Source organism: Simochromis diagramma, unplaced genomic scaffold, assembly GCF_900408965.1.
Source record: "Simochromis diagramma unplaced genomic scaffold, fSimDia1.1 OVJJ01000304.1, whole genome shotgun sequence".
Lineage (NCBI taxonomy): Eukaryota > Metazoa > Chordata > Actinopteri > Cichliformes > Cichlidae > Simochromis > Simochromis diagramma.
Genome location: NW_024387030.1, coordinates 6,558,861 through 6,583,188, shown reverse-complemented (window position 1 = coordinate 6,583,188; position 24,328 = coordinate 6,558,861). Strand labels below are relative to the sequence as shown.

At 42.2% G+C, this 24,328-nt stretch overlaps 1 protein-coding gene across 1 annotated transcript; it reads left to right on the top strand.

The window, feature by feature from the left end:
• The first annotated feature begins 808 nt into the window (after positions 1-808).
• crip2 (cysteine-rich protein 2) lies at positions 809-19,863 on the top strand. Its single transcript, XM_040041487.1, has 8 exons — positions 809-984; positions 12,963-13,057; positions 16,053-16,110; positions 16,349-16,480; positions 17,210-17,278; positions 17,410-17,504; positions 18,057-18,114; positions 18,361-19,863. Exons 1-8 carry the CDS (start codon positions 942-944, stop codon positions 18,426-18,428), a joined length of 618 nt encoding a protein of 205 aa, XP_039897421.1. The 5' UTR covers positions 809-941; the 3' UTR covers positions 18,429-19,863.
• Positions 19,864-24,328: the final 4,465 nt, after the last annotated feature.

Here is a 24,328-nt window from a genome sequence, read left to right as displayed (position 1 = left end):
TAAAAATATAAAAAAATAAGGGAGATTCAGCAAGGCTGATTTCCGCAGGCAGCTTCTTATAAGGGATCAGAGCCGTGATCCTTAAAGCATGGATCACCTTTTGTCTTTGCTGTGGCTACAGGGACGTCCAGGAGACCCAGAGGATTCCAGATTGTGCAAAGCTAGAAGCTGGGTTACTGCCTCTTTAGTAAGATCAAGGTAATCAAGAAAATAAAGCTCCTTAAAAGCATCCGCATAGTTTTTCAGTAAGTAACTAGGTAGCTAAACTCAATAGTTAAAGTAGGATTTTCAGATTTCTAAAGTAACAAAGCCTCATCCCAATCCTGACATTAACAAGAGACAAACTTTTCAACACTCACACATTAAACAGACACATTGTTTGGAACACAATTTAAAATCAATGGATTTTACTTACCATGGGAAAAGCTTCCCCAGACATTCAACCCATATTCATGTGACTAAACAGGATAAAGATGTTGACTAGTTGCTGTTTTGTTTTGTTTTTTGAAGAATTATGTTGCCAGAAATTGTAATACAAAAGCACACAAGCATCAAAGTGCACTTTCAGTGACGAACAAGTAACATTTGTCTAATTGTCTAAGCTCATATAGTGTAGGATGCAACGTATAAGTTCTGCAAATTACACAATCAATTTTCAGTAGAGCTTTTCGGAAAATTCACTGAAAACTTCGGCGTTTTTACCAGTCTGTCGTGAAATTGTGACATTTCCCACCATTCTTGAAGGGGGCATTAGGAGTGTTTTCATAGCGTGGGGGGCGGAGCTATGTAAATGACGAGCCGTTAGCTGAATAGATGCTCCAGCTTCTGTGAGCGGAGCGGGACACTTGCTGTTGAGAGCAGAGCTAGAAGACGATTAGAGAGTAGAAACCGCTGCGGACAACCAAAACACATCACTTTCACTCGAACCACCACACTCAAAAATGGCCTCAAAGTGTCCTAAGTGCGAGAAGACGGTGTATTTCGGTAAGTGATTCCCGGTTTAAGGGATCCAGCGTGTTTAAATTACTTTTTGGCTCGTTAGCTAAATATACTCATCACAGCAATCAATGTAATTTTTATTTTTACATTAATCCTCTTAATTTAGAAATCCCATGAGCGGTGCATTTGAATGGGATATAAACTATTTTTGATATTTTTCAAAGTCCATTCATTGAAAATAAAAAGACAAACATTTGACCTAGCACTAGCATTTACACTCATTTGCTAAAAATGGCTGATTTTTAAATGAGGTTCTGAATGTAAACATGAACTGGGTGTATTTTGTTAGAAGAATTTGTGAAACTGTAGCTAACTGTATAACTTAATGTATAATGATGTGTAAAGGAATATCTCTTTCAGCTAAACCTCCTAACATGTCTTATTAGACTAAAGGTTGCTGACAAAGTAAATGATTCACAGAGAAATACTTTGATAAACCTAGAAGCCGACGTGAAAGTGGGGTTAGTGTAAACAAAAGACCCAATAAGTGAAAACAAAGTGCAAACATTTAATAGATTTTATTTTTGTACACTAAATGCTTCTAACTTATGTGAATGGAAACATGCCCTGTTTACACTTGTCTACACAAGACTGGATGAATGATTTATCTTATTTCAACACTGATCTGTGGCATTTTTAATTTGTTGTGTTTGGTAAACATCCAAGCCTGGCAGTTGGCTTTGGAGAGTTGGCTGATGCAGGCCGTTGCCAAGAGTGCAGAAATGCCATATGCTGAGATTGCCCACTCAAGAGAGGAGCGGAGCAACATCATGCTGCGTCAGTGGGATGAAAACCTGAAAACATGCATCTTTCACATCTTTGTAAATAAAAATATGAAAACAAGACACCCACTTGAGCCGTGAGCTTCGACTCGGTCACAGTGAGAGTGATCGCACCTTATATTCATTGCAACAGATGTTTACAGTGCAAAGTAATCTACGCGCAGAGCGCTGGATTAAAGGAGAGCATTTACATCTGAAAGCTGCACTTGACATGCTCACTCCTCAGTTTGTTTTTATTGCTGTTATGCAGTTGAACTTTTTGAGTATTTCTGTGTTTGTGTTTGACTGCATGCCTGGGGGAAAAAAAATCTTGGGTACCGATCTGTTGTACACTTCACAGCACACATCTGAGCTGTTACGGGGGTCAAAACCAATTATGTTAGTGGATGGAAGTCCTCTTATGTAACACGGGTGGCAGTGAATATCCCAGCTGCTGCTCATCCTATGGGTCCCGAGAGTCATCGGCATGGAATAATATCAGCACAAATAAGATTTATTTTCCTCCAATACAAATTTTATGCACCGTACCCGTAATGCGCTGCAGTGGGTGAGTCACAGCTCCTTAGTGATGTGTGATGTTTTTTTATGTAACATGTTGAGATCCAGGCTAGCGGAGTTATTTTTGGTTGGGGTGTGTTATTGGGTGGAGAGCAATGAAGATGACGGCGTAGGCCTACTGGAAGCCAGTGCGTACTAAATTAACTGCACTCATCCAGCGAAGGAGATCAGGGGAGGTGTGAATGGAGGTATTATTAAAGTTTTAGCCATTTCAAGGGAGGCTGTGAAAACTATGACGAGACAAGGGAGAGGTCAGGGAGGGAGAAGAGTTTAGCTGCCCACAGGCTGAGCGTCAACATGTCAGTGATGAAGTTCAGATATTGTAGATGAGCTCAGTGGCTCCACCTACACACGCCCTCCTCTCAGCCATTTGGTTTTGCAGAGTGATGAAAAATGCAGAGCAGAGATCAATTTTCAGCTCTGCAAAACTGTTAAAGTCAGAGGAAAAGGCATGAATGGGGGTGTAAAGTGGAAAATAAAAACTCTGTGCTTTAGAAATGCACCGTGACATGTGTTGTTGATGGAGAAAATTGTCTATTTTCCATCTTATTTTGCTCTACCCCTTTTCTTCTTTTGGTGATGGTTTGTGGTGTGCTGTATAGATGGGCCCACCCTGCTGTTCCCCACCTGGTCTTCTTGCTGATTGGCTGAGTCCCACTGTAGGACGTTGGGGGTTGGGGACATTATTTCAAGTGGCCTCGGTGAGCCGCAGTCTGGGATGGAAATTCTTTCGGTTTGGGGAAAAGGAGGTTTTTTTTATTATTATTTTCCTTTCAGTGTTAAAGGACAGCTGTCTTCCGGTGGTGACAGTTCAATTTCATTGCCACTCGATGCACATGTTGGAACGTTTTCTCTACTTTTAAAGCTTCTGCAGCCTAAAAGCACAGGCTTATTTTTAAGAAACCCAAATAAGCAGTAGCAGAAAAAGGAAGCTGCTCCTGATGCTGGTATTAAAAGAATGCAAACATCTCAGAGATGGTCACTTCTTAATTGCAGGGCTTGCTTACTAAAATTCTCAGCGTCCACATTGCGGTGACGCGTCTGTTAGTTCCTGTGGTATGGAGATGCTCATAATACACGGGGGACTATTTGCTGACACTGTTGGCGTGTGAAGGAGGACAAAACGGCTCGCTGAGCTTGTTTCGAGCACCCAAGTTCAGCCGAGTGATGCAATTCTTGTTCATAACAAACGGGAGCAATGCATCTTTGTGCAGCTAACTGAACAAATGAGAGCTTAATGGGAACTAATGGTGTTCTGCTGCGAGTTTCCCTTTTCTCTCTTTCATTCAGTAGTCTTTCTCACTCTGGCTCTCTTTCCTCTTTTTTGGTCAGCAATGCCTCAGGCCCTGAATTCCTCTTCCCGGGTTTATTTTTTTCTTTAAACTACAAGGACTGGGGGAAATGGGGTGAGATGGCTCGCCTTTATTTAAACTGAGACTCTCAAAGTGCTTCATGCATTATAATGAGAAAGGACATCTCTATTCACACAGGGCTCTTTCTGTCTCTCCGTACATTTGTCCTTCTAGTGAGACCGAATACTTTCGTCTCCTCAGTCTGACCACAGAGAGCAGGGCACTGTTTCCCACACACCATCTTTTTTTAAACCCCGCTTTTACCCCAAACAGCTACACAATACCCCTATTTTTTCCCCCTCACCTCTTCTCTGTCGACGCTAGAGTACCCTGTTTTCCACTTGGCTGCCCAGTGGGCTGTGTGAATGTGCCTTTTCAGTTATGTAACATCATTTCTTGAGTTGTTGCCTCTTGTTCAGTGCCATTGCATAACCTATCAGCTCCTGTGTGCCACTCAATGAGAGTCCCTTTTCTCTGCCTTTTTGAGGCACAAATATGATCCCCTAATGGAGATGGCATTAAGCTGGGTGCTGACAATTGAGCTCCCCACTACCCCACCTCCCCACACAGGTCAAGCCTTCCAGCAGTGCAACTTGTTACATAACGGCACAGAGGAAACAAAGGTGGATGTGTGCATTTCACCCAAATAGCTTGCTCATTACATTAGTTCTAGAGATTGCATTATTACAACACACCTTCTTTATATTTTTTACAAATAGATTTTGTTCAGCAAGCACAATTTGTTGTATTTATGTTCTAAACGTATCGCTATGTTGAAGCCCTCTATACATAGAGAGTACATGTGCAGTCACGTGGCAGGTTTCCAGTAAAAACTGGAGGCTGATAAAACACAGAACACAAGGTGATAGATTGTAAATCATATAGATATGAGGTATAGTTGGATAACAGGTTTTGTTTGTGTGAGATGGAAAAACTGGTAGAAGTTCAGAAGCAAAATATGATAGAGTGCAAGAGAAACAGGCATGACGTACATGAACCATGTGACTTATTTGTCACTCAAGGTTAATATATCAGAAAATCCAAGTTTGTCTGAGAAATTCAACAGAGTTTTCAGTAGATTGAGTTTTATTTGGAGCTGTTTGAAAATAATCTTTTTGCCCTGCCTGCAACCAGCTACCAAAACACCCACTGTTTCTATGACAACAGTGGATCGAAACATGAAAGTTAGCTTTCGATAGCAAATCGGTAAGTAAGTGGGCTAGACTTATAGCTGCTTAGTCTTACCTAGTTAGACCATCACTAACACACTAGACTGTATATAAAAGATGGCGATAACCCCATGATGTCACCCGTTGTTTTAAGGCTCTTTTGAAGCCATTAGCATTTTGCTCGTTTTAGTGTTTTTGGTCATCTCAGGTTTATCTGGAGCCAAAAGTGATGATATTTACTCATTTATATGCTTGTTAGGTAACAGGATGTGTTCACACTGCCTATTGGTGCTAAATAAAAAAAGACCAAAGATATAAAACATTAGAATTTTAGTGTGTGTAACAGGAGTACAGATTTCTTGGATGGGCTGCTATTACAATTAACCATAGAGGAAGCCATATTTGGCATATTTGAAATGCTCTAAAAGCCTAGCACACAGCTAGCATCAACCTCCCAGACAAAGTGGCCGTGCCCCGATCATGCTTAAGTTTAGCCCTAATATAATTGAAAGAAGTCATTTTAACATGGGTTTATATGGATTGGCTTGATTTAAATCGCTGTAGGAACTGCACATTTTGCCAGTGGATATCAAATTTCTTTTTTTCTGTTCGTGTTAACCAAAAAGTAGCCACTACAGATACATTTGCTGCCCCAAATGGCTAATGCTGGTGTTATTGTGAATGTTACCACTGGGTCCTTGTTATTAAAAATCACATGTCAATTTAAAAGTGTTGTGCACTTTTAAATCGAGGCACTCCAGTACACCACACTCTTCTGCTTTAATACTCCACTTTACACAGCTCAGATGATTTCACTTAGCTGCTACATTTTCTGCCTCCGTCATATGATGTCTCTTTCCCTCAGGGGTTCATTATCAAAATTACCTCTGGCTGGAGCTAAAGAAATTTCAGTGATCCTGCCTACACTTCTGAATGCATTGCCCGCTACTCTAAGCTGTACATGCAGAATAGATCTTTTAGAAAACCCTGAAGCTGGGCTAAGTGTCCTGACTGGTTAGAGAAGAAATGTGGTGTATTGGTAAGCATGCGTAGGGGTTTGGGGAGGGTGAGCATGTCACTGAGACGGACTGCGGTGAGGGTGCTTTGCCTGCGGCTCCTTTGACCAGCCCAGACAGGATGCGAGTCAACTGCAGTCCATTTACGTCAGTCAACAGGATTCACGCGGTCGGCCTTTTTTTTATTCACAGAGGGAGGGGAGAAAGGGAGAAAGCCTGGGGAGGAAACCTCGCCTTGGCTGAGGCGACAGACGACCTCCAGAGCTAAGTTTTGCTATGGGGTTGCATCAGCCAACAGGAGACTCGTCCAAAAAAGTGTTTCCTACCCGCTCTTTAGCATGGCTCTCCACCCTGCGCTGTCACTGAGCACCACAGGGAACTGCAGACACACATTCATCCTGAACAGATCAATTATGATGTTCGACACAGCAGTGCCAGGGTCAGCTTAGTTTTAGTTTAAACAGATATAGCACTTGCTGATGGCCACAGCTCTATCAAGTTAATAGAACAATTTGATTCCACTTAGGCAGGATAAAGATGCCACAAATGAACACATTCCTTACTTTAAAACTCCCCCAAAGTCACTTGTGAGGCTTAATTCCCCTGTGGGTGCAAATGAATGGCCATTGTCTTTAAGTTGAGTAAAAGGTCACAAGTCCTTGAGGGTATTTGTACTTTAGAGAGCTGAACAGTAAGAGGATGCAGAGGAGGAAACACAAGCTGCTTATTTTTTTCCTTTCTTACATCCCTCTGTGTACCCTTCACGCTTGAGTCCAACGTTGCCTTTGGGGCCTTTTACTCTGCCAGTCAGGTGTGTGGTGCTTATTAGGACATGCAGTCATCGTGCTGCTGCGACAAAAGCCAAAAAAGCGAAACACCCGCGTGGACTCAGCTGTCACTGATGGATGAAAGGAATGAGAAAAAGGATGGAGAGGGAGTATGTGTGTCTGTGTGTGTCTCTGCGTGCACGCGCGCACGTGTGTGTGTGTTTTGGTTTGTAAGTGTGTTTAATAGGGCTTTATTGTGGGAAAAGCTGAACAGATGGGTCCACATTACCAGAAGGTGCAACAGAACAGAAGCCAGCCAGCCATGAGTTCAAGATATTTACAATAACATCGGTTACATCATGACCATTACGAAAGACTTGATCGCTTAATCACTTGCAAAAATGTAAATAAGCTACTAATTTGATGTCTGCACGCTGCGTCAAGCTAATTCAGAGCACTTTCAAACGGCCGATTTTTATATACCTTTGGCTTTGATGCTGTAGAGTTCTCTTAAACATACAAACCAGGACCCGGTACAGTCATTTTTTTTTTTTTTTTTTTTTTAAATCTCATTGCAGAAATGAGCTCCAGCTGCATGCAGAGCTGTGGCCCTGTTGTCTTCCTCTTTGTCAAACACATTAGATTTTCCCCCCACTGCACCCTGATTGAATTATTGAGTGATAAGAGAGCATCCATATGCGATTCCAGAGCCTGGCCCCCCCGGCTGACATTCCTCCCGCACTGCATGGTGGGAGATCAGCTGGGTAAATGTTGTTCAGTACGTCGAGCCGCTTTATCTGTTATGACTCCGAGTTAGGCAGCAGACAAATTTCCTCCTGACCCGGGGTGAGTACATCAGGCTGTCGTCAGCTCTGGTGTCTCGATGCAGCTCCTTCATTACTGTTGACAATCAAGCAACTGTGATTAAGTCATTTGGAGAAATGGCCCCTTAATGCTTATTTCCTCTGAAGACCCCTTGTTAAAGTCCTGTTGCTTAATGTTCTGTGCAATTACCCGATGTTTGTAGACCATTTGCTGCAGGCCTTCTCCGGTGCCTCTCCCTTTATAGGCTGAGGAACTTTGTCTGAGCATAACAGCGTTCGGCCTTAATGCAGTCTGGTGCATAATGGCATCTTGTAGCTGAACAAACAAGGTAAATCAAGTTATAACCTGCTTAAAGTTCTCTGAGGTACTACTGTGTTTGCAAGTGGAGCAGATATTCTTACCAGCTGAAACTCAATCACACAAGTAATTTGTTTTCAGACATCCTGAATCTACTTGATGTTGAATTGCTGTTTTTATCCTCTGCATTAGACGTCTTATGATTTCAATTTCCCGGGGAAAAGTTAGACACAAAGTTAGAATAATGATGCTGTGACTCCTAATAAAACAATAAGACCAGATTATTGGGTTGGGGATCCACTGGAGAGGATGTTAGTGCTGTAATTTCTTTATAAATGGGTCATGGGTTGTGCAGTACTGTATCTCGAGTTTTGTCTCCTTTACTTTGACTAATGCATAAATCAGTGAGAAGAGGGATCAGCAGCAGGCTCACTCGGTGATTTAAACCATATTGACAATGCAATCAGGGCAACAGAGCGCAGACTGAAGAGCTTAGACCAGGAATTTACAAATGAAGTTAAGCAGCTTACAGTGGTGCAGGTATCATATGGTTATAGTGATGACCTCCGTCCAGCACTCTTTCTCATTTAAAGCTCGGTGTTCCCGCAGTAGCATCATCTCTGTCAGGACCGCATCTGCATGGTGAAATTTATTTTCACTTCTAAGTTCAACAAATTAAGAGATTTTGTTTTGTTTTTTTATGCTTGAATGCAAATACTTTGCAGTAAATAACTGACGTCTGTGACACGAGGTCGTTGCCAAATACAGAGTTCCCACCCTTGAGATATTTTGCCAGGCTATTATTGCAGCTGTCTTTGGTTGATGCTTGTTTGTGGGCCTTTCTGTTTTTATTTTGCTTCTTCAACATAAAAGAGTAACCCAGTTCCACTGGCAGCCTTATGCTACAGTCGCACTAGGGAAAGCGACCAAATTATTGTGACCATGTGCAATGAACTTGTTGCCTTTGAACTGGTTGTTTCAAAGATGGAGACAAGGTCTGCGACCGTTCAGTCAGTTGGTGTCTTCAAAATGATGTTGGTGTGCCGAGATGGCAGTAAAATGGCAATAGCATGGAGCCAGTGTGCTATCAGTTTGGGTCACAATTCACAATAACTACTTACAGAGTTCAGAGGTCACCCAGAACGTCAGTTAAAAAACAAATTCAGAAATTCAGGCTACGCCCACACTAGCCCGGATAGATTTGAAAATGGCGTTTTTGTCTGAAAACGCTCCGCGTCCACACTAGCGTTTTCAGTCGTTTTCACAGAGTTGCGCGTCCACATTGAAATGGTCGAAAACGCTTACGTCCCAGTACTGTGCATGCGTGAAACGCAAGAAGATTCGACCTGCCTCATTTCTGTTTGCCGCTTATGTACTTTCCGGCTCTTTGAAACGTCGCGGCAGAATGTTGAGGAAAAGCACCGAGTTTTTTTAAATGGACTAACAATGAGGTGGAGTTGTTGCTGCGAGTAACTCAAAAGTACAAAGTTGCAAAAGCGGGTGAGAATTAAAGAATTTGAAGAAAAGCTATCTGGAGCATGTACAGACTGATATTAATCTTTAATAGGGCTGTCAAAATTGAGAGCAAACAAAACAACTGCTGTATGATACCCTCCGCTATCTTAGTTTTATTGGTCACATGACTGCATCATATGACTAACGCGTGTCATCGTTTTCAAAAGTCTGCGTTTTCGCTGTCCACACTGTGACGGGAAAGTTTCGTTTTCGAGAGCGTTTTCAAAACGCTGCGTTTTCCTTGTGCGAAAACGGCATCTCAGTGTGGACTGTCAGTGTGGAGGCCAAAACGGAGAGAAAACGATGCGTTTTCAAACGAAAACACGTCAGTGTGGACGTAGCCTCAAAAATCTTCACTAATCTGCCTGAGAGTGATTGCAGTCAGCATGTTGAATGCCATTGTTTAAAGACAGGTTGCCTTCCACCAGGCAGCATGTCCCCTGTAATTAAAAGCGGTCACCCAGAGGTTGAGGGTGTTGCTCAAGGTAAATCTCTTATATATGCATTCATAAAGCTGTTATTGAAGCCTGTTGGTGTCGGTGTTTAACTCACCAATGAAATCTTTCTTGCACCAAAGGTTGATTTTTGGCACTCCTAAAGGTCTCTTGCCGATGGCCTCATTTCCTATTATCAACCCTCTTTGGACCACGTATTAAGTTTCTTAGATCAGCTATCAAATGCAAGCTCAAGACTTGGTGTCATGTCACTATATCTTATGTCACATTCAATTTAGTTGCTGTGTTTTGGGTTAGGCAGCAGTCACACTCATTAATATTTGCAATCTACTGTGTGACAGTGGTGGTTCTTCACCCCGCTGTTTTCAGCCCCCGGCTATTTCAACGCAGTTAAAAGCCATGAATTGTTGGCATTACTTCAGCTATAAAGCAAAAGCAGAAAGGAATGTCAGGTGAGGTGCTTCACCACTGTTCAGCAGTGATTTCCTCAAGGACTTCCATTGTTTACATCAAGTCATGGTGGAATCCTTTTTTTGTGTGTGCTTTTGAGTGAAGCAAATCGCATGTTGTCGTGAGAGAAGACAGTCTGGCTAAAAGGATTTGGCACATTCTCGTCGGTGTTGACAGTGTAAATGTGAGTATCCGGAGAGGAGCCTGCTTGTTTACACAAGTGGGTGCATTTACCCTAATGTTGTTGCCGTAACCAGGTAGAGGAAAATGCGATGGCATTTTATTTGCTTTATTTGCACCCACACTGTTACTATTTTGGGATACTGAGACCATCTATCGTCCCTCGGCGCAGTCATTATGTAACTTTTATTTATTTATTTTAAATGTGTTTTTTTCCCCCCCTTTTCTTTTTGACATGCTTGTCAAATGACATACCCAAATCCAAATGATCTAGCTTTATTTTAGTGTTCGGGGGATGTAGATCCCCTCTACCTCCCCCCACTCTATAACTCCCCCCACTCTATATTCCCCCATCACATAACAGAGAGAGACAAGCTCACTCCTCTTACAACAGCAGCCGGCTTTTAAATCAGGCAGCCTTCAAACAGTGGACAGTCACTCATAGAGGAACAAGGACATGCTGGCGAGGCTCTGACGTCCATTTCCATTCATACACTGACTTCAGATCTGTCTGGAGGTGTGTCTGTATTCATGAATCTGCCCTGGCAGGCTCCCTGTAGCCCATTTATGCAGCTTATTTTAACACTGGATACGTGTCAAGAAGTAGATTCGTGTCCTCAGATTTATGATGAAACAAATCAAACGCTCACACAGACAAGGCAGAACCCTTATTGGTTGTATTTGCACTCTCTTCAAACATCATCTCAAGATACTGTAAAGATGTGAAAGAAACCTGAAAATGCATGCGCTAACCCTGCAAACAGGTTAAAACAGCTTAAAAGGTCTTTCCTGTGAAGTATTGCTAGAGTTAAAGCTGAAACATCAAAAGGAGCTACAGTGTCCATGCAAATCTTTCTGTCACATGTATGTGCAGCAGCTACACATGTATCATTCTGCATCCCCCTCTTTCCACTATTCTCCAGGGCCTTGTTGTTGCCCTTTTTGTCTCATTGTTGTAATGGCCAGTGAAACTGTTTGTAAGTGGAAACCTCAGCAGGGTGTAATCAGATCTCCCAAAGCGATCCTTTCCACACGAAAGTCCAAATCTAATTTTTGTCATTCGCATCAAATCAAATCAAATTTAACTTGGTTATCCAAAGAACAAAGTTGATTTAATCAGACGAGCCCAAAATATAAAGACGCCGTAGAAAAATTAACAGAAGACGGTCGGTTCAAACAGCATTTCCAGAAGAAAGGCAGTGCATCATGACCTGAGGTGTGCTATTGCTTCCAAAATGAGTAGGACGCACAGATACACAAGGCTCAGAACTTACTCTTTTGTCATATGGAAGTTTGCAATCATTGCAAATACTAATAAATTTTAGTGATATAAAAATAGACAAGTGCTTTCAGTACTTTCCTTGTTTTTTTTCTCAAAGTCGAGAGTCTGCGTATCTTAAGTCTAGTCTTTATTATTGTTCAAATTGTTGCTGACACGTGACCACAGTGCTCTTCTGATTTCAATTAGATGTAATAAAGAAATGCCTTCATAAAGCAAAAACTTATAACTTTAATGAGGTTTGGTCAGAAGACAATCTGTTCCAGCCTGAGACAGTGCTGCTATTGTGATTGTCATTAAATGCACACAACCCGGTAAAATCATGCAATACAGGAGTAAGCAGGGCTTCCATATCAAAGTGTCCTAGTGGAAGTTTGTGAATTCAGACAGATGTTTTGTCAGTGAGCTTCACCTAGCTAGCCAAGCTAACTCCTGTAGTAGTTCATCATATGTAGCAAAAGGACTGTTTCACGACTCAACATCTCAAATTTCTTAAGTCCTAAAACAACTTGAATTCCTGGTTTTATAGCACAGGAAGAAAACAACATCAGAAGGAATGAATGCATGCCCGATGTGCATATGTTTGTGTTTTTTCCAGTCCTGGGTATGTAAGGAAGCAGATTCCCGTATCCGGCTATTTGTGCCCTGCCTTGATAAGGGAAGGTGTTTCCTCTGCTGCCTCTGCGACTCCTTAGGGCTCATTGTGTTGAAGCAGTGGTGATTTATTATTGGAAAGTGTATAATAAGGCTCCCTGGCTTGTCTACAGGGCCAGTTCGACTGGGTGACTCGGGGGAAGGGGGGTGGGGGGGGGGTAATGGAAATGCAGTTGGAGGACCGCATCCAGCAGGATGGGTATACTGTAAATCGGGGGATGGGTGTTTGTGTGTTTGTGGGTGTAACACAAAAGAATTGGGTTAGATGTTGGCAACCCCCTGCTGCTAACGCTGGACTGGGACTAACACAGCTGTCCGTCTATCCTTCGGTGACATCATCACAGCATCCTGTGCGGTACACAGGCATTCCCACTCTCCCCACCTCCTATACCAACCCCCCACTCTCCCCTCATCCCCAGTTGGCATGTTGACAGGTTTTCAATCGGGCCACAGAGATACAGTACGAGGTTATTGTGGAGAGTGAAGCAATGAGGGACGTCATTCCTCCAGGCGATGACTGATTGAACAGCACGCACAAAGCCCAATACAGCTGATGGGGAAAATAAAAGGCTGTTGTTTCAAGTAATCTATATAAATGTTGTTTTATGCCCGTGGTTGCACTCACGCACTTCTTCTTTCTTTGTTTTTTGTCTTTCTTGTGCAGCTGAAAAGGTGTCATCACTGGGGAAGGACTGGCACAAACTGTGCCTCAAATGCGACCGCTGCAACAAGCTGCTGAACGCCGGGGGCCACGCTGAGGTCAGTAAGAGCTAACTGTGCTGCTGATGTACATGCGTGCAAATTCTTATCTGGTTCTTCAGATAAGCATTTTCCCCCATCATCTGTTAATCTCTTCTGTTTAGTTTTCCATTAAGTGTTTTGCTCTAATGGCTCACAGAAATTCATGAAGTGCCACAGTAAAGTGGCCAATTTTGGCATGTTAGAAGTTTAAATCAGAAGACTGTTTTTGCTTGATGAATAACAAACGTGGGGTTATTATTGCCAAACAGCTTACAGGAATAATCTGGTTTTCAAACTGATTAATATGGAAGAAAGATTATTTTGTAGTTTGCTTCACATTTGTGACACTTTTGCTTTTATTTTTATTTGTTGCTAAAATATAACTTTCTGCTGGCAATGTAATTGAATTGGGGGGGGCTCTGTATCTGCAGGCGGGACAGTGATATGGCACTCAGCACTGATGTGAATTACTCTAATTAAAGTTGTCCTCTTAATAGCGACTGATAACCTATTTATGAACTAGTTTTCTGTTAATGCAAGTTCCATTTCCAGTAGTTAAGCCTTTTTTTCTGCAAATAATAATCGCAGCACAGTACAGATGGCCAGAAAGAATCAAGTCTGCAACATTACTAATTGACACAAGACGTTTGGCTTTTCCACAGGGAGTTTTTGCATTTTGAGGGAAAACTTAAAAAAGGTGTCTTAACCTCAAATGTTTAAAATCTCATTAAACTTAAAGAATACAGTCTTTTCAAATAGAAGCTTTGTATTTGGGGGAGTTTATTTCACTGACCTTTTGTAATTTTTGCAGGAAACTGCTGAGGGGGATGTCCCTTTTCCTTCCTTGTTTTATGTCTGGTTGCATCTGTCAATATGTTTTGTCCCCATGGGAATTTGACCCTCTTTAGTCCTGCAGGATGAGTCTCTTTCAGATCCTTCCTCTCAGTCTTGCGTAACCAAACCACTCTATCATGTCTCAGCATGCTGTAGTTTCCCCTGACTATTCACTATCTGGCACCTTCACCCTGGGGGTTTTCTTATCTCGCCCTTTTTATTTGCCTTTCATAGGCCGGCCAACAATTCAATTTCACCTTCTTGGATGTCACTCAGACACCTTTTTGAGTCTCTCACTTTGGTTAAGGAGGATATGATCTCAGCCTCTTTGTACACAAAACCAATTTCCCTGCAGACCGCAAAGGATGCAGCTCTGCTGTTTTAATCTCTTTGTGATTACAGTAATGTAGTAGTCAGACAGTCTCTCTGAGGCCTGCACTCTCTCTGCCCACCATCCTCTCCGTCCTCCCTCTCTCTCCATGGACGGCATCCAAACCCGAACCAGTCCATGTGACATTTCATATTTTAAAAAAAAATGTAAAGGGACTGTGGGATTGCCTGGGAGAGGGTTTGATTTCATCTAAAACCTGGTATGCAGAGGGTTGTGAACTTCTTCTTTAAAAGGAATTAAAGGGACAGGATGAAGCCCAGTGCGGTCAGTTGTTTGTGGGCTAAAGGAAGGAAGCAGCTCTCTCTGGTTCATGCAGTGACCAGCAATCAAAGAGTTAATGTGAAAAGTCTCCACATTGGACCTTGAATGTGTGTAAATGTGGCAAATTTAGGCGCTGATGAAATGAATGAGGGTTAACCGAATGGAAATTAAGCAACTTGCAGTAAAGAAGGTGAAACTGTCTGGGGAAAAATGCTGAAATGCTGGAAACCTGTCATCCTAAAACACCTACAGTGCAACATGTGCTGTGTATAAAATGAGGGGAAACAAAGGAATGTGAGAAGTCTGAAGTTAATCCACCTTCCTTTTAGTGTTTCACATGGCACCTCCAGTCCAGCGCAACAGTGAGAAGTTGTTGAGGTACAGAGCATAACAGGAGGATACAAAAAAAAGGTCAGGAAAGAATAGAAATTTGAGAAGAATAGATGGAAAAGACAGATTTAAACTTCAGGATGTAGGAGTTTAACTGCTGGAAACAGAGTGGGTCGTTCTGCTATGGATAATCCAGTTTCAGGGTCTCTTTGGCTCTGGATGGGTTATGTCTGGTGCCATAGGGGGACTCTGTACATGAGGCTGTTAACAGTACACTCTTGACAGAGGAGCCCTTTGTTTTCTGAGAAAGTCACCGCTGCTTACTCATAGCCTGGCATCGGCACCCCTACCTTCATGGATCTCGTAAGTGTTTAACAGGAAGCGTGAAAGGAGTGTGTGGCTGCTTTAACAGTAGCTGATCCTGTCCCGGTTGATACATTATTAAAGCTGAAAGAGCAGGCTTTTTTTTTTTTTTTTTTTTTTTGCTCTTAGAAAAGGAGCTCATGTGGCAAAAGCAGAGGGGATTGTGGGTATGTGCGTTGTTTAACGTCAAATGCCTGTTTTTGTGGGGTCTTTTCTGTTTTTTTTCACCTCTACCACCCTGAGCCTGGCACCTAGCCTGCTGAATTACTTGATTCTTCTCATCTATGGGCATTGAGCTCTGGACCAGTGGCCACCCTGGCTCTCAGCCCTGATCCCCTACCCAGGCTGGTCACATGCTCCTGCATTGACCGCCACATTCCCAGCATGCATCAGCAACAGGCCATTTTTGACTAGATTTTTTTTTTTCTCCCCTTCCTCAAGTGGAAACTCATAGCGCACCCGCATATGCAGACACATGGCTCACTGTGAAGTGTGGCGTGAATTTATCAACACAGGCCTGTTGCTTGGATACGGCCACTGTCATCAAAGTAACCTGTGACAGTGACATCATCATTAGGAAGAAGTGAGGTGAAGGGGGAAAATGAACAGGAGTCAGCTCCATTTTTGGATATAGTCACTCCATCTTTTCATACACCTAAATAAAAGACCAAAATTAAAAATGTGACGTCAGAAAGGAGTGTCAGAAATATGACTTCTCAGAAATGTCACGCCCAGTTTTCCCTTTTGCGTCAGTATATATATTTTTGTCCTTTATATGCATGTTGTATCAGTTTGTTTCATCCATAAGTCATGGTGTTTTTCTTTCTCCTGCAGCACGATGGAAGGCCCTACTGCCACAAACCATGCTATGCTGCCCTCTTTGGGCCAAAAGGTGAAGTGCAAGTCAACTTCACATACTTGAGTTCCTGTCAGGTCTTTGTACACCATGTCATCACGTCTCAATAAATAAGCAAAAAATGAAATAAATAAATAAGATATATGGAAAATTGGTTGATTTATCAGGAAAAATAAATCTGTTTTGTTTTTCCACATTTCTTTGCATTTCTGTGTTGCTGTTACTGACCTCGCCACCAAAGTCCGCCCCTCACTTCACTCTTATACATTTGCAGGTGTGAACATTGGTGGAGCAGGTTCGTATGTGTATGATACCCCTGCCAACAACAACGGGTCTCCCACCAGCGTGGATTCAGCCTCCAAAGCTGAAGAGAAGCGTGCTTACGCACCCAAGGCACCATCAAAAGGTAAACAGGAAAGTGTATTCATGCTGTAAATTTGTGGCTCTTTCAGCTGGTAGGATTTTTGGTTTTTTTTTTCTCCCCACCCGATGAAGATTTGGGTGTTTGCAAGAAGCTGCTGGTCAGAAGGGAAGCGGCTGACTCAGTGATAAGAAAGTCGGTGTGCAAAGTCTCTTGAGGCTTGAAGGGGATTTTTTTTTTTTTAGATGTGTCAGACAAGAGCAGATGCAAAAGTATTTAAATAGTGTGGATTCAGTTGTTTGGCATTTCTGTAAACTTTCATTATGTGAGAGCTACGTTTGGGCAGTAGATGATATGAAGATGTGAACTCGTATCATTTCAAAATCAGGAAAGTTGAAAGAAGGTTTTAAAGTTTCTTGAAATATAAAGAGGAAAGGTTCTTGTAGTTAAGGTCAGGTGTTGCATGTGGAACAAGGTGTTGCATGTTGTCTTTGCCTTTTGACTCATCTGCTGTTTGCAGCAGACCAAATGATTGGCTCCTGCAGGAAGGTGTTTAAAACTGGCAACCAGAGTATCTAAATCAGCAGCATTAGTGTCTTTACTCAATATTGTTCCCTTGAAGTGTGTAAAAGCTGCTTAGCACTTCATTTTTATTTTTATTACCCCATGTTATTAGTTGACTAAATTTTACACCTGGGAAAACAGGTGGTCATTTATTTAACCGTTCCCCTTTTGCTTTGCCACTATTGTAATGTGTCTGTAATGTGTCAACAGCTGGCAGCATCACCACTTTTTCTGGGGAGGCCAACCTGTGCCCTCGGTGCAACAAGAAGGTGTATTTTGGTAAGTAGTTTCACGCTTCCAGGAAACGGGGTATTAAGAAACGTGTCTGAGCAAGAAGGTGTGAATCTGCGAAGTGGTTGCTACAGTGTGTCACCAGGGTTGTATACATTTGTGTGTGTTTTCCACCGTAGCCGAGAAGGTGACATCACTGGGCAAGGACTGGCATCGCCCCTGTCTGCGCTGCGAGAGGTGCAGCAAGACTCTTGCTGCTGGCAGCCACGCAGAGGTGAGAAAAACGGGTGTTTTGGCGGAAGGAATTCAGAACAGAAAAGTGGAAAAACTGAAGAGTTGAGAAAAGAAGTGTCGAAAAGAAAATGAGGCAAAACATCTTGAATATGACAAGAACGTACTCTTTGTATTCCTAACCTAAAAATCTCTTAAATTAGCAGGTTTGCTACATATAATCCAAATCTGAATTGTCAAGTTTGCCCTTAAAAAGCTTGTCTAACACTCACTGGTTTAAAAATATTAGACAGTCTTAACAGTATGGCAGTTAATGGTTTACACAAATAAAGAAGAAATGATTTGATATGGGGGCAGCACAGTGGTAGGCACCATCGCCTCACCGTGTGTGGTTCTTGCATGTGCCTGCGTGGGTTTTCCTCCCCCACTCCAAAGATGTGGGTGTCTGAACTGTCGGGTGTACCAACAACAAGTAGATCTGCTCATTTGCAGAAGTAAATTAACTAATCTTTCTAAAATAAAGCAGAAATGAGAGCTGTCACCCTTTTCTTATTGCTATGGTCGTGTTAATCTTTCTTTTCTTTTCACATTACAGCATGATGGCCAGCCCTACTGCCACAAACCATGCTATGCTGTTCTCTTTGGGCCCAAAGGTAACCGCTAGGGGGTGCTGTCAACCCACCAGTTATCAGCTACACTTGAAGCAGAATGTCTGAGCTGCACATGTTACACATTTCAGTTGTTTCATCATAAGTTTGTATGCTTCACAGAAGCTTCCTCCACTCAGAGGTTAAAAATACAGGAAATGCGTCGCAACCTGTCCTGCTCATGTCGTAGCTTTGCCTCTCCCTCTTGATTAACCCCTGACTCCCGCTGCTGTGTCCCTGTGGTTTTTCCAGGTGTGAACACTGGTGGTGTGGGCAGCTACATCTATGACAAGGAGCCCAGTGCAGTGACCCAGCCTTGAGCCTTTTGTCCCCTCAGCCTCACCTCTTTTCTCCACTCGACACTGACCATCAACCACAGTATTATTTGTAGCCTCTTTTCTCTTCCCCACTTGTGTGTCCGTACCTGAGACAACCAGCCTTCTGCTCCAGATCTTCTCCTAAGTCTCTGCTTTTCCCCTTTGCGCTAGCTGGATCAGATTTAGCTACACAAGGAATGATTCATTGACTACAAATGCTGCCTAGACATGTGTTAAATGTATTTGCTGCAGGAGCACAAAACACATCAAGCATTCCCACATTAATGATATTGCACACCAGCAATGTTTACACATTTCTAAATGTATATGAACACGATAAATGTCAATAGATTAAAACATAAAGGTCTTAAATTTTCTAATATTTTACCCACAAAACAGCCTGAACAACAAATGTTTTTGATCATGCATGCTCATTTTAAAGAAAAAAAACAATCAGAATGGGATTCTCAGGTGTGCAAAAAAGTGCATTGTGGGTAAGGGAGGTGCAGGTCTTTACTGTGACGTGCTGACAGCCTTAGGAATTTCACCCCGTGGGTGCTGCAGACACAGGTGGTGCTCTGTAGCACGTTGCCAATAAATCTGTGTTTTACAAATGCCATATTTTTAGTTTGGCCACCTGACAACATTCCTCATGTGGAGGGGGAAAAAATCAATTTTGTTTGGAGAAGAGGGGAAAAAAAGTCCCAATATGATGTTTAGAAGGTGGGAATGTGGATGTCGGAGCCGATTGTTGATGATTTTTCAGAACTGAGCAAATAAACTGTATGTCAGAATCTGGATAATAATATATGATGTGCTAATACATAACAAATGTTCTGACCCAGTTATATACATGAAGTCTTAGTGAAGTTTAAGGAAGGTTGGGCTGCAGACAAACCTGTATTTATTCTTTTCATTCAAGTCCTTTGAGTTTCAAGCCACTGAAGCCCTCCTGGGACTGATTTTTTTTGTTTTGTTTTCTTTTGTTTTCTTTTTTGAAGGAGGTCAAATGAGGCTGCATAAGCTGTATAAATCTCTACGATCAAGATTTTTATTATTATTATTTTCAAAAAAGTAACCCTGCTGTTATTTTTCCGAGAGATGACGCATTATTTGAAGTATTATATTTCTTGCCATTAATGAACAAAGTAGCGTAGCTTGTAGAAAGAATAAGACTGCAGACAAGTCATTCTGTAAGAATGTGCATCCTAGTATTACTGTATGACTGTTACTGTGTTTGTTTATTACCTGTTGTACATCGTAGGGCTTAACAGACCCTGCAGGGCTCGCTGTTCGTAGAGCCGAATCGCCCTGCCGCATTCATCTTTTTAATCCCTTGGATAAATATTGCAGAAAGTCTTCATTTGCGTGTGACAGATTCTCAACTCCCTCTTTCTGTTCATGAATTGCAATAAACAAAACACTACACATGGTGTGAGTTTGTGGTATTTTCGTCTCGTTTGTTCTCCTAAGATGGATTATGTAAGTTTTTGTGCGTTTCCTTCAGGGGAAAGTTATTGTCTGCTTTTAAATAAGAGCCAGGGAGCGTCAGTACAGGAAAATGAATGCAAAACATTATTAAAGTAAATGAATCGGTTGATAACCTTCTCGTAAGTAGTGTGTAGAGTTTAAGTAGTGTGGTTTATGGCACAATAATTTAATGTGTTTTATATTAAGGAAAGACATATGAAGCACATCTGCTAGTTTAATTGGCGACATCTGTGTTACAGCTTAGTGTATGTATATGATACTGTCTGTATCACTTTACTTTCAAGTCTATTATTTAGCATGGATAAGCAGTATAAATGTGTACTGAATGGGTAAACCAGTGTAGCTGGAATTGATACAAAGCAATTTTAAGCATTATTAATGTACAGAAACAATTGTTTTTTACTGTTTTTACTGCACAGTCTGAAAGGCCTCGAGTATTATCATCACCGTGCATGGCAGGGGGCGTGACCGCCCATTTTTGTGCGTGTGATAACTTGAGAGAGATGTCACCTGGGCTTGCCCTCTAATAGGTCAAGTTCAGAGGGCAAGTCTTTTGAAAAGCTCGTGAATGGGATAACTCAAAAAGAAAGTCGGGAATTTCAAATTAATACCATAGGTGCAGCTACTGGGAGGCTGAGCAGTAGCACTGGTACGGGCCAGTATTTTTTCCATTTGTTTCAATTTGGCCTTTAAGGCCATGACAAAAGGATTTTTGTCAGTTTAAGAACATAATTTATTAAACTAACGTAGATAAATACAAAATTAATGAGCTGTGCAAATCAGTGAGATCAGTGGTGCAGGGTGTGTATGGGTGTAGATGAACACGAGGCAGAATGGAGTGCCAGCCACAGCTTTAATGTCCGGGAGCAGGGAGCAGGTGTTCCCAGTTCATACCGATGAGCTTTTGCTCAGGAGGAAGCTGGAACACGTGCAGTGCAGACGATATTTCTATGCATCAGCATGCCTGCAGAGGGAACGAGTTAACAGCTTTGCACATTTGAATATGTAGTTTTCAGCATGTCGAAACACTGTAACTATTATTCTTCCCATATTTACTTGATATTGGAGTCATTGTCCATGATGCAAATCTCCTGTTTTGCTACATCCCACGGGTGCTCTACTGGACTGGGATCTGGCCCTTTGACATCATTTCAGCTTCGTGACATGATGTGTTATCCGGCTATAAGCTGTGCTAATGCAGGGACGGACATGGTCGGCAACGATGCTCAGGTAGGCTGGGGCATTTAAAGTACGCCTAACTAAGGGGCCCAAAGTATGTAACTACAATTCCTTTCACCACCAGCTACCTGAACTTGAACCTGAATTCTAGCCTCAGTTTCCTGTTCTTAGACACGAGCGGCACCTCGTGTCTGCGCAATGTTTATTACAAGTGTGTTCAGAGATGCTCTTCCGCATACCTGGGTAAAAAGAGTCATCATTTGAATTTGCATTTAACCAGACAATTTTCTGCAAATTGAAAAAATGGTTGTGTGGGATAATCCCAGAACCGCTGCCCTGATGAACGGCTACCCTGAGGGACGGACACCTGAGCAAGGTAGCGTCCCCACCCACTGCTCCCCGGGCGCTGCACTGGTGGCTGCCCACTGCTTCACTGGGTGAATGGGTTTCTCAAACTGTTCAAACCTTTCATGGTAACTTTGACCATGCTACAGTCAAAATTACTTAAATTACCTTTCTTGAACTTCAGCAAATCATCTTCACTGCGTCTGTGCCTAATTGCATTGAGTTGCCATGTGATTGGTTGATATGTTCTGCATTTGCAATCAGTTACAGAGATATACTTAATAAACTGGCCACGAGAGTATGAAGAGGATTTGTGTTTCTTTATATTGTTAGGTATTGTAGTTAGTTTGCCCCCTGTTCTGAAGGCTAGAAAGTGTGAACCCAGCACCATGCTGCAATTATGAATGAGTGAGCTATGAGATACGCTACATTGCTGGAGGCTAATACTGAAACTAGTCACAGTATCTAGATACCTTGCTGAAGAAAAACAACATGCTTGAAATGACTGGAAGATGTCAGTTATATCTATCACACACACACATTTCCAAACTTGGTGAGTGAAAGCAGCAGGAATGTCTTCACCCTGCTGCACGGTTTCAGCCTTACATCACTTTTTAACAAGTTTCACAGTACTATAGGTGTGGTTGCATTGCTGATGCATGGACATGCATGGCAGCACAGTTGCAGCTTATGTCATCATCAAGTCAAAATACAAACTACCAGTTTCTTCCCAGCATTCAGTCACATCTACTAACGCTGTGAAAACATCTTTGTATCGTTGGGCTGAACCGCACCCTGAACCCTGTGTGGTTTCCTGGATACCAAACACATTTCTGTATGTACAGAGTCACTGAGCCACCTACACTGTTTCACATCACTGACTACAAGGTCACATGCACCTCGGATGGACTGCCACCTTGTGATGGAGACTGCCAAATAAAACCATCTGCTGCAGGCAAAATTAGACACTCAGGAATTAGAGAGAATACAGTTGTCACCACTCATACAATATACTAGCTTCAGAAATACGGAAATACGGATCTTCACCTCCGGTTTAGAACTCGCTAAATGTGAAAGATCCACCGTAGAGTGTCTCATTCAGTGCACGTAAGTCGTGAGCCAGCACAAAGACTTGCCAAAAATCCACACCCATGTTTTTTTCTGATTTGATATTATCACCAGGATCACAAAAATGAAAGAGGAGCGCCCTATGAACATGTTTAGTTATAGAAAAGCCGACAAACCGGGCAGCGCTAAGATAGAGTCTAACCTTAAACCCTGAGAGAACTGGCAAGTAAAGAGATTTCTTGTGAGAGGTGTCAGATATGGGAGTATTATCTGTTAAAGTAATGTGTCTCATAACTGCTTTTCCAATAAGGTGATTTCAATTCCTCCTTCTCTCTTTTCCTTTTGGACCATTTCCTTTTCATTGAGGGGAGCGAGCTTTGTCTCACATCATAAAACAATATTTCCAGCAGTTATTCCCTAAATAGATATTGCATACTTCCACAGGCCTAACCCATCCACCAGATGTCCAGAAGTTCCAGTAAAGTGACCAAAGCAGCCATACTGTACAAGTATGTAGGCGTAGAGGTCACTCCAATGGATCAGGGACAAATCTGTGGAGACGTCTTTGTCACTTTCCGTGGACGCCCAGTCTTGCAAACGTAAAGCAACTGCTCCCCATGATCAAAATGTGTTTTTTAATTTAGCTTTGTTGCAAAAATACACAACCCTGAGAGTCATTTAAAACGGTAAATTGCTTCCTTTATAGCAGGTATTGTTTGTATTTTGACAGTGGCTCTATTTTTAGTGAACCCAAGCAAGACACATATAGACTGCATGTGAAAGATGCATGACATCGCCTGCTGGTTTAAGTATATTGGCTGACTTTGCTATGAGGTGACAATTTTTAAATGAGAGGGTGGAGTGTTTAAGCACGGTTAACATGTAACACCCATATACTGTTTGGACACAACACACAGACACAGATACCTGCTACATGTGTCTAGTATCATTGACTGAGACTAATAAGGACTATTCCCAAATGGGCCGCTCATAAAATACTTAAATTTAGCGCTCTGTCATTAAAGTACGAACTTCTTTGGATGGTCAGTACCTCACAGTGGAGTGGAGAATCTTATTCATGAGTGACAGGAAGATGGGACCAGTGGATTGGTGCAGTGATTTCCCGGTGTTTCTATGTCCCAACCCTTACCTGAGGTCATGAGATCTCTTTAGTGATCAAAAGAGTAAGGTAGTGAAAATAAGCTGCGAAAATGAGATAGGGTGAGGCCCATAGATATCTGAGGGATCTCAGAGTAGAGCATATGCTCCATAAGAAGCCAGTTGAGGTAAGGATGCACAACTGGGACAAGACCCCAAGACACTGGAGAGCATTGCTGGGGAAAAGGCTGCTTGGAATAGCATGATGAGCCTGCTGATCTCACTTTAAATAAGCAAAGATAATACATGGCTGGATACTCTATTAACACCACAACCATAGCGGTTGAAGATGAGGCCAGGCAGAAAAAGGCTACAACTGTAACCACACCTGTCAACCACACCCTAACTTTAAACCTTTATGGTATCCTGATGGATATGTAATATAAAAAAATAAAACAAATCACCCTTGTACAGTAAGTATGACAGAAACTATCCATGGAGACCAAAAATGTGTTTTGTATCCAGCTGTAAACATGCTGTTAAAGCTGTTAGGTTGGGCGTTTTAACATCAGAGTCTGTGGGGATTTGCCCTGTTTTGGAGCCAGCCTCAAGTGGTCGCTCCAGGAACTAAGTTTTTGGTTTTGGGCACTTTTCAGTTGTTCAGTGCAGCCCTGGAGATTTTTGCTTTGCTGTGACCAAATCCAGAGCTAAGGATGGAAAAC

What these genes read in the sequence shown, in the direction of transcription:
- crip2 (XM_040041487.1), top strand. Translation starts at nt 942, where the DNA reads ATGGCCTCAAAGTGTCCTAAGTGCGAGAAGACGGTGTATTTCG. An exon ending in ACCCAAGGCACCATCAAAAG is followed by an intron (nt 16,481 to 17,209) that starts GTAAACAGGAAA and finishes ATGTGTCAACAG; the next exon opens with CTGGCAGCATCACCACTTTT. An exon ending in CAACAAGAAGGTGTATTTTG is followed by an intron (nt 17,279 to 17,409) that starts GTAAGTAGTTTC and finishes TTTCCACCGTAG; the next exon opens with CCGAGAAGGTGACATCACTG.